The 10,985-nt window shown below is 30.0% G+C and overlaps 1 protein-coding gene across 1 annotated transcript; it reads right to left on the bottom strand.

Annotated features, from left to right (window-relative positions):
- Window positions 1–1,044: 1,044 nt before the first annotated feature.
- LOC127108120 (protein SRG1) lies at window positions 1,045–7,065 on the bottom strand. The gene is made up of 4 exons (XM_051045858.1): window positions 6,726–7,065; window positions 6,392–6,639; window positions 1,560–1,884; window positions 1,045–1,486 (listed from the first exon to the last, which is right to left on the bottom strand). The coding sequence occupies exons 1-4, from the start codon at window positions 6,972–6,974 to the stop codon at window positions 1,244–1,246; spliced, it is 1,065 nt and encodes a 354-aa protein (XP_050901815.1). The 5' UTR covers window positions 6,975–7,065; the 3' UTR covers window positions 1,045–1,243.
- Window positions 7,066–10,985: the final 3,920 nt, after the last annotated feature.

Below are 10,985 nucleotides of genomic sequence, written 5' to 3'. Positions count from 1 at the left end.
AACAATCAAACCAAGCACAAGGGGTTTGAAGACACGGGTAGAAAGAGAGAAATATTTAAAACTAGAAGGTTGATCAACATCTACATTCTCTTGGATGAAAATGTTAAGAACACAATATTTACATCCATTTGGAACATTTTGAAATTCATGATGCAAAGAAAAGCAAGAAGCATTCTTATGGATTCTGATCTAGCTACAAGGGCATAGGTTTCATCGAAATCTAAGTCTTCATGTTAATTGTGTCCTTTCGCAACAAGACTTGATTTATTCTTAAAACAATGTCATTTTCATTAAGTTTGTTGAGATATATCCTTTCGGTTCAAATCTTGAGCTTAGTCATAAACTTGAGACCTAATTAGCACATACTATTTCTCTCAAATTGATTTAACTCTTCTTCCATAACAAGAGTCCCATAATCATCAATGAGAGCTTCATTGACATCATTTGGCCAAATTTGAGAAACAAATGCCATAAAATCACATAGTTGGTTTAAAGATGTCTCATATTACATTCTAGGTTGGATGATCTCTTGATGATTTCTATTCCTCGCGAAGTTGACGAGGTTTTTATTTTTCTGTTAATATTTATTTGTTTCTTGAACTTGGTCATTATTTTTTTCTTTGTCTTTATTTTGATATGCAAATTTATAAGAATATTTGAATAATCAAATATGTCCGCTTCTACCTACTTGATGTTAGTTTCTTCAATGTGTACGCATTTTTTTATAGTCAAAGTTCATTTGTTAAAAATACGAAAAAAATATATTAAAAATCGAATATACAAGGAAAGAGACATTCTTCAGTTTTAGGACCGAATTACCAAGATCAACCTTCATGTTATTAAGGACCAACAATTTGCCATCAAAGACATGGAAGTGATAAATATTCTATTCCTTTACATATTTCATAGGGGCGTTAACATTAGAATCGGCCCTATTCTTAATTATCTAAAAAAATTGGTAATCGGCCCTATTCTTAATTATCTAAAAAAATTGGTTTCGTTGATTTATGTCAATTATTCATACATCATTAAAAAAATTATAAATATTATCAAAAATCTAAATTTTAGATTATCAATTTAACACATTATTAAATAAGTTATATAAGAAAAACAACAACGGTTCATCACTTATCTGACCGTCTATCTATTCATTATTTATGATAATTTTATTTTAATATCAATACCCATATTGACATATATAAGTATGATAGTAAACCAACTTCAATCACTTGATTTAGAGATATTATGTCCTCATGGCATCTAGGTAAGACTTGCCATCAAGTTTACGAAGAAAAACATTCCTCAAGTATTCATCTAACCCAATTCTTTTGAATCGTGCCGGAGTTTCTTTGGTGATGAAGCTTGTTGCGGGACCCACCTCTCCGTTGTGTCTTGTTGTACAGAATGTTGCAATTGATAGTCTTTCTTTTGCAGAGTTCACAATTGCTCGATGTTCAATACTTCTATATATTCCATTAGTTACAATCTGCCAACAAAAACATATAATTAAAATAAAAAATAAACAACCTTAGAGTTAGAATATAAAGGAACAATTTTACCTCAAGAATGTCTCCAATATTGACAATGAAGGCATTAGGCAAGGGTTTAACTGGGACCCACATGCCATCTTTTCTTACTTGGAGACCTTGAACATCATTGAGTTGTAAGAGGATTGTGAGTCCTGATGCATCTGAATGTGGTGTTAGCCCAATAACCTTTTCTGGTTGAGGACATGGAGGATAATAATTTATTCTCATCGATTGTATCCCATCTTCAAATTCAATATTCATTTCTTTTTCATCCATTTTTAAAGCTTTTCCCACATATTCAACAATAGTCATAGACAACTTTTTCATTTCTATGGAGTAAAGTTCAAAAGTATCTCTACATGTCAAATAACATAGATTAAGTAACCATGTTCTTTCTACTATATCAATATCAATATGTAAACACTTAAATATTTATTAGCATAGGAATATGTAAAACACGCTAGTCTCGTATTAGATAAGATATGACTTAAAAAAATGTAAAAGAAAAGATACTCAACACCTTATAATTAATTTATATTTGTATGTTTGATTTAGGTCTAAACAAAATTCTAAAATGTAATTAAAGTTATATTATCTAAAATTTATTGAGTCATTTCTTGTATAATGACAAGTTAAGCTCTGGAGAAATTAAATGTGTATATAATTTAGAGACTATCTTACTTTGTAGGTTGAGTTTTATAAGTGTTGAGTATGCCTCGAATATTTAGTTGTGACTAGAAAGAAAAGAAGATACAAAATTTATAAATAAGTGTTCAGTATGACAGATAATATATATATATATATATATATATATATATATATATATATATATATATATATATATATATATATATATATATATATATATATATATATATATATATATATATTGTACCTTGCTTTTGTCTCAAATGTTTGTTGTGGATAGGTGATTAGGGTGTAGAAGATACAAAATGTGTCTTAGATTCAATTGTTTGTTGTGGATAGGTGATTAGGGTGTGGATGATGGGGCCTTGTGACATAGTTCAAGGGTAGTATTATATATATATATATATATAATATATATATATATATATATATATATATATATATATATATATATATATATATATATATATATATATATATATATATCTTGTAACACTATAACTTTAATTATCACAAAAATTAAAGAAAACATATATGCTTTATAGCCACAAAGGTAAACATAATTTACTGAATTGCGTTAACAAAGATTGATTGTGTTCATTGTCTTTTATTATCGTTTCTCTTTAATCTTCTATAGTGGTTTTTGTTATAACAATTGGTATTATAAGGCGATTAACCTTGGTGTAAAATTTGAGGTAACAAGGTTCAGCGGGATGAATAATTTTAGATTATGGAAAAGGAGGGTTAAGGATATCTTGGCTCAACAAAGTTTGTAAAAGGCTAATTGTTAGACGAAAATGATTGACATGAAGGATACTAATTAAGTATAGATGAAGAAGAAGGTCACAATATTGATTCACCTATGTGTTTCATCCGAGGTGATGTATCATATTTTGAACTTAACAATGCCAAAAATAAAATTTGAGAGTTATGTCAAATATGTTGATGAACAAGTTGTTCTTGAAACATCAATTATACAATCTAAAGATGCACTAAGGATTCAATTTGCAAAAACATGTCAATATTTTCAAGAACATAGTCACTGGTCTGGTGAGACATGTAGTGAAGATTGATGACTCAGATAAGTCAATTATCTTGATATGCTCATTACAAGCTCTTATAACAACTTAGTGACTAGTTATCTTACCTATGGGAAAGATATTACTAGTATTGATGTAACTATTGCTACACTTTTATCTCATTCACAAAGGAAACCAAATGCAGAAGAAGGAACTCAAGCTGATAATCTATATATGAATTGGGGTCAAGATCGTGGGAAGAACATAAGAAAAGCAGGTTATCGATTTTTTTGTCTAAATACAATAATCGGAAGAAAAAAAAACCGAGCGTTTAGATGCAAATATGGTGGGCACTGGAAACAAGATTATCCAACCAGAAATCATGGCTCATCTAGTTCAACAAAATATGGTTCAAACCAATGATTGTGGTAATGATTCAGATATCTTATGTGTCTCATCCAACAAGTGGACAAATGAATGGGTTCTTGACTTTAGATGTTCTTACCTCCTGAATCCACACTGATAATGGTTCACTACATTCTGGTTAGGTAATTTTGGATTTGTTTATCTAAGTGATTATAAAACATGTACTATCACTGGAATGTGACAAATTGAATTTAGCATGGGCAACTGTGGCGAGTGAACATTGATCTACGTCATATATATTTTAGAGTTGAGGAAGAACTTGATTTTTCTAGGTACTATATGGAAAAATATTTTTTTTCCTACATGTTTAATGGAGATAGAGACATTATGAAGGTTAGTAAAGGTGTCTTGACTGTGATGAGAGAAAAGATGACTGCATGTTACATATATAAACTATTGGTGAACATTGTTATACGTGATGATATATTAGTTTAGTCTAATAATGATGCAACCAAACTCTAGCGTATGCATATGGGTCATCTCAGTGAGCGTGAGATGATGGAACTTCATAAGATAAAATTGTTAGAGGGTGTTTGTAGTTTCAAGATTGATTTGTGCATGTACATTTTACTTGGTAATAATGTTGTGTTTAGTAAAAGACCGGAAAGCACAAAATAAAGGGAATTTTAGACTGTGCCTTCCAATGTGTGGGGCCTCCCAAAAAGGTTTTCATGGATGGTTTCAAGTATTTTGTGACTTTCATAGATGATTTTTCTCACAAGGTTTGAATGTGTTTCTTGAAGCAAAAATATGAAGTCTTTTCCAAATTTATGTTTTTGAAGGGAAAGGTAGAGAATTATATAGCCATAAAATCAAGTATTCATGGTCAGGTAATGGGACAAAGTATGCTGATTCAAATTTAAGGAGATTCTGTGAAGAACATGGTATTCAAAGGCATATCAAGATTGTAAGATACCAAAACAAAATGGTGTGGTAGAGAGAATAAATAGGTCTATAATTGAAATAGGAAGATGTTTCTTGTTAAATACTAAACTATCATAAGATTTTTGGGAATAGGCAGTTAACATGGGTGATATCTTCTCAAAAAGTCACTACATGCTTCATTTGAGCGGAATGTTGCATATTATGTATGGCCATGTAATCCTATTGATATTTACAATTTAAGGATTTTTATTTGTCTAACTTATGTGGATATATCCATTTAAGATCGATCCAAACTTGATCTAAAGTCGAAGAAGTGTGTCTTTGTTGGTTATGCAAAAAATATGAAAGGGTTCAAGTTATGGGACCTGATTAAAAAGAATATGGTATTTAACATATATGTTATTTTAGATGGGTACTTGAGGTTGAATTTGTCAATTGCAACAAGTGGGTCAACATCTAAATGATAAAATTACAGCAAACAGCTGAATCAAATGGATATTGATATGCCACTAGTGAACAATATGCAGGTATGCCTAAACCACCTGAGAAACCAAACTCTAATACTGAAATTGATCATGGACCTAAAGTTTCAAATGGAGTACATGATTATATTCTTGTATTTGACAGAGATCCTCGTTCAACCAAGCCACAAAAAAGATATTAGTATGAAAAGTTGACAGCCTATGCAATTCTTACTAGTTCTTGGGACCCTTCCACCGTTCGAGAGGCTATATCTAGCTAGAAGAAAGATATGTGGATGAGTTTAGTGGTAGAGGAGATGTCATTGAAAAAAAATGTTCCATGGGAGCTTGTTCCACTTCCTAAATGGAAAAAGGCCATCAGTTGTAAGTGGGTGTTCAAGAGAACGAACAATAATAATAAAATAAAAAGAAGGGGAAAATTTATGGCTCGTCTTGTAGCAAAGGGGTAATCATAACAGAAAGATATTTACTATAATGATGTTTTCTCTCTGATTTTCAGACATACTTCTATAAAGGTAGTTAGCATATGTACTTAGTTGAGACATGTATTTATAGCAGATGAATGTTAAGACATTATTTTTTCACGGTAATCTAGATGAATAAATTTATAAGTATTAGTTAAAGGGTTTTAGTAATACTGGACATGGCATACTAGTTTATAAGTTGAAGATGTATTAGTATGGTTTAAAGTAGTCTCAAAGGAAATGGTACAAGCGCTTTGATTCATACATGCTTTATATTGACTACAAGAGTGTGTACAAGAGTGTGAACACAGTGATGAGAACATCAATAATATATCTGGTTGTGACAACAAACCAAATAAAATATGGAATTTATTAATGAGTGTTGAGTATGATATATATATATATATATATATATATATATATATATATATATATATATATATATATATATATATATATATATATATATATATATTATATATATATATATATATATATTATATATATATATATATATATATATATATATATATATATATATATATATATATATATAATAAACACTAAAGGGATGTAGGAGTGGGAAGAATATGCTCTTGCATTTCACCCAAACATACCTTAGGCCCGACTGTCTTTTAGGTAGGTAATTGCATATTAGGGGATGGATCCCTACGGTACGGTTCAAGGATATTATTGTATAATTAGTCGTAATATCATATATATTGTTTTGTAATACTGTAATCTTAATTATCACAAAAATAAAATGAAACTATAGTTGCTCTATAGTCATAGAGATAATTATTTTTGACCGAACTGCATTAATAAAGATAGATTATATTCGTTATTTTTTATTTTTGTTTCTCTTTCATCTTCTAGTAAGATTGAGTTAAATTAAACTGGAATTTTAAGATAGAGAAAGAGAGAGGGAGACTAAGAACCTGATAGGAAGTGGAAGTTGTGGAAATAAGTGTGGCATTCTAGAGTGTTTAGGAAGTGTTGTCATATAAAATATATCAGCCCAATCAAGCTTTTGTTCTTCACTAACAACAAATGCTTGTCCAAATCCCTCCATATGTTTTTCAGTTTGCCAAAACTTCTTCTTTTCTAACATTGGAAGGTTGAAAAAATCTTGAATCTCCAACTTAACTTTCTCCATCAAGGAAGAACTAACATCATGATTTACCAGCTACAATAATTAAGAATTAACAACACATAAATCAATACAGTTTTGTAAGTTCAAATAAGTCAAATTGATAAAGAGAGAAAAGTGACCTGGAAGAATCCCCAATCTTTACAAGCAAGGTGAAGCTTAGCCAATTCTGAACTTCCAAATTCTGAAGAAAGCAATTTGTTCATATCAACAACAGGAATTTCAAGTATACCATCAATTTCATTGGTGACCAAGTCTTCAAGTTGAGATTGAAAATATCTTGGTGGAACTGATGAAATATTGTCCTTGGCCAACTCTTGAACTGATGGTACAAGAAGAGAAGTACCAGAGAAATTCTTTTTCTCTTCCATGGTTCTACTCTCTGTCCTTAATTTTTCTCACTAAACAGGTCACAAATGATGACAACTTTAACTAATTTATAATAGAATAAAATATAGAAGTATAATCTAAATGATCAATGATTCATACAGGAAACTAAGACCTTTGAAATATAGAATTTTGTAATTTTAACTACAATTTTAATATTTTAAATATAAATTAAATATTTATATGTACAACTGTAAAGGCTAATTAATCGAATCGTGGAAATTACTATATTATTTCTCAAGAGAGTTTAAAATTATTGTATGTCTCTAGACATATTCTAATACAAAATTTCTAATTAAAAAAGAAGACATACTATCTTATTCAAGTGATTTTAGGTATTTTAATTTTTTTTATCATGCTTCTAATTAATAGTAGTATTTTTATTATTCAAAGTTAATATTGATTGTGACTTGTGAGGAATTTAAATTTGTTAAGTGTGTTTTCTTTACCATATTATATATATGCAAAGAACTTAAGAACTTTATGGTCTTGGATGTTTTTGAGTACAAATAAAGAAACAAAAAATCAAATTGGCCACTCCCACTTTACTATTTAATTTATAAGAAATGTCAAGTTTGCTACATTATATACTTTGGACAATTTCTGATTTGTTTACATTTTTCCACCTCGCTATTTCAAACGGTAGAATTTCTTAATATCGATGTGATCGCTTGGATTTCTTTAATGACGGTAAATGAAAGTTCATTCATTCAACAAATTTCAATAAAATTACAATTAGTAGAACCTAAAGTGTTTGAAAAAACTTAACAAATTAAACAAAATCATTAAATGTGTTTGGACGAGGTAATTGAGAATTTTGAAGGAATTTAAAATTCTAAGTAATTCAAATGATTCAATTGAAATTCATCAACTTTTAAATTCTTTGGTTTGGATGGAGTATTAAAATGATTTATTGTTAAACTTTTGGAATCATTTTCGTAAATTTTAAAAAATTTGGGACAAATTTAAAAGATGAAAAATAGGGATTAATTTGCAATTTTTAAAAATTTGAAAGAATCAATTTGTTCAAATTAAAAATTATTAGGGACTTAATTGCAATTTTTATGAAAGTTTTAGGGGTAAAATAATTTTTTTGGTAAAATATGAGGATCGTTTTGCAAAATTTAAAATATTAATAATAAATAATTTAACATTTGCATTATATAGAATGAATAAGTAATTTAAAATACTTTATTTTTGTGTCATTTTAAATTCCTTAAATTTTACATGAATAAAATACTCTATAAGCTAATCTAACTTTAACAATTCTTCATATTTTTATCTAAACAACATATTTTGGTTAAGTCATTTTAAATTTCCTCAAAAAAATTACTTTCTCTCATTAAAATATTTCATCCAAACACAATCTAAGACTTTGTTTGGGAGTTGGAAGGATAAGAGAGATGAGAGTTTTGAAAAATAGGAAAGATTGAGTGAAAAGAATAGAAGAATTTTAGTTGTGAGGATTTTGTAGGGTTTGTTTTTATTCAAAACACACAAAAAAAAGAGTCATAATTTGGAAAACTCAACATTTGTATTATAGGAGGTGTTTATTAGTGTTTTTAGTAAACAATCACGAGTTTTAATCACTTGCATGATCAAACTCGAAAAATCCTATAGGACAATTTGTGTTAAACGTTTGAAAAAAAATGTATTAGTGCTAAAACGTTTTCCAATGGAAAGATTCAAAGAAGTAAATGAAAAAGTGCTTAAATAGATAAAGCAAATAAAGAAATACATAACAATAAAGCAATTGGATAAAAATGCTTGAATTAAGAGTGAAATGCAAGTTCATATATTTCTCACAAATTATTTATCTTTGTGACTAGGATGAGTGAATTTTAAAGAAAGTAAAATGAAATGTGAACCCCCTTTTACATACTCGAAATGCGCTTATATACTAGTGCATTCTCAACTGCCAACAACGAGTAATTTCTAAAAAATTGACACGTGTAGTGTTGCACGAATCTTCGTCTTTTGATTCGTTTCCACGTGTTTTCGGCGCTTGAACCATTTTGAACTACTATTGTTATCGAAAAAGTATTTAAGTCTACCTCATATGTGGAATTAAAAATATGCCAAGTCAAAAACACTCGTATGTGGAAAACACTTGTCTATCGAAAGGGTCAACTTGTCGAGCTTTGACGTCACAAACATGATTTGATTGTCTATTATCATTTTTACATATCTTTTATCAGACATTCATATAAAAATACTAAGCTAGAAATCTTAAGCTAACAAATGCCCTCAAAAAATGCAATTTTTCTATCATATTTCCAATATGGCAGGAAGATTGTGTTTTTAGTTAAACTCATAATACTATTCAAACCATCTTGTATACGTCCCTACCATCATGATTGTTTCCACTCAACTGTCTCGTCTTCCACGTGAAGGCAACTTGCCACCACTCAGTCGTCACGTCAGCTACGAGCAGATAATTGGCATCATGGCTCCGATTTTCAAGACCATCGTGGGCCACAAAACTAACCATACTATAATAAAAGAAAAAAAAATTATTAATGATTTAAAACAAACTCCAAAATGCCAGTTTTTTTATCTAGGAGGGAAACTAAAAAGTTTTTACTCCAACAACTATATAACCCATTTCTTCTCCACAATGTCACACTTTCTAGAACCCTAAAACAACCTTTACTTTCTCCTACACTTTTTTTCACATTCTCTTTAACTTAAACCCTAAGATGGCTTCTTCTTCCAACTCTTTCATAGAGAAGTAGTTCCAAGTACCCTCCACTGCTGACATTGATGGTCATATCTTCTCTGATGGTCGTACTTACGCTCTAAAACCATCGTTCAAGACAACAAAATAATTTTTTTGGGCTTCTCAGGTACTGATTCCATTCTCTATTGCAGGTAACACACATGCATTCCTGGATCCTATACCCATGTCATCTGTGAAAACCAATAAACTTAAAGATTTTTCCCTAGTCTAAATTATTTTAAACCTCGTGCATTTGAGGACTAAAGTTATGAGTTAGGGTTTATGGAATAATTTCGTCGTGTTTTACGCTCTTCTCTTTATACCAACAGTGAACCCTACATCTACTGGCTAGACAGGGTAGAGAAGAACAAGGGAAAATTGGAAAAATCAAGGCATTTTCGACTTGATTCAGCTATCCAGAACTGGGCCAAAGCATAATGCAAATATATGCTTATAATTGCCCTATGTTTTGGGGAAACTTCCACCAATCCCTTTCAGCTTCGACGCAGGATGGTAACTCCTACTATTTTCGATGTCGCTTCTATCATTGGTATTCGAAAAATAGGGGATATTTTCGATCCCACTATCAAAAACATCACTAAGACTAGTTTTACTTTTGTCCTGGTCGGTTTAAATGCCTGCATCTAGGATCACCATGAACAAACAATTTTTTTTTCCAGATTTTTTCCTGATGGTAAGGAAATTTGCTTGTCTAATACCATACTGAAGGAGAATATCTACAAGGCATGTTTAGACTTTCATTCTAAAAAGGTCATTGATCTTAGCCCCTTCAAATTGTATGCTTCTTTTCTATACACTAAAGAATTCTAAGAGTGTTGGACGACATATCATTCTAGTGTTGTTGTGGATCACTCAACTCTGCTTTAACATCTAACTGATGTTTTTCCTTTTTGCAGAAACTAACCAAGAAATTTAAAGGTCAAGGTACACATATCAAGAAGATTCAAGCTTTTCACAATTACTTTGAAATTGTGTATAATCCTTGTCAACTTTGTCACAATATTTATGAGGTGGTTTTACTTTAAAACAAACAATTATTGAAAATATTCCCAAACTTAATTTTCCTTCTTATGTAAAATATAGATATGAGTTTGCTTTGGAATTTCATTTTCCCAAATTTCCACCATTACCGACTTGTGAACTTGGCTTAACTTTCCAGCTTTCACTCCCAAAATGGTGTTATTTTGGATCTTTGTTAGACCTAAAAAAATGAGTCGGAAAAGCCTTCCCAAAGAGTAACTTCAACTAAGTATAA

The sequence above is a fragment of the Lathyrus oleraceus genome, chromosome 1, assembly GCF_024323335.1.
Source record: "Lathyrus oleraceus cultivar Zhongwan6 chromosome 1, CAAS_Psat_ZW6_1.0, whole genome shotgun sequence".
Classification (NCBI taxonomy): Eukaryota; Viridiplantae; Streptophyta; class Magnoliopsida; order Fabales; family Fabaceae; genus Lathyrus; species Lathyrus oleraceus.
The sequence above is the reverse complement of the archived record's forward strand: the minus strand, read 5'-3'. Positions and strand labels throughout refer to the sequence as shown.

Coding starts and splice junctions, on each gene's coding strand:
- LOC127108120 (XM_051045858.1), bottom strand. CDS start 6,974: ATGGAAGAGAAAAAGAATTTCTCTGGTACTTCTCTTCTTGTACCATCA. Junction 6,640..6,725: donor AAGATTGGGGATTCTTCCAG/GTCACTTTTCTC, acceptor TAATTATTGTAG/CTGGTAAATCATGATGTTAG. Junction 1,487..1,559: donor ATATTGGAGACATTCTTGAG/GTAAAATTGTTC, acceptor TTTTGTTGGCAG/ATTGTAACTAATGGAATATA.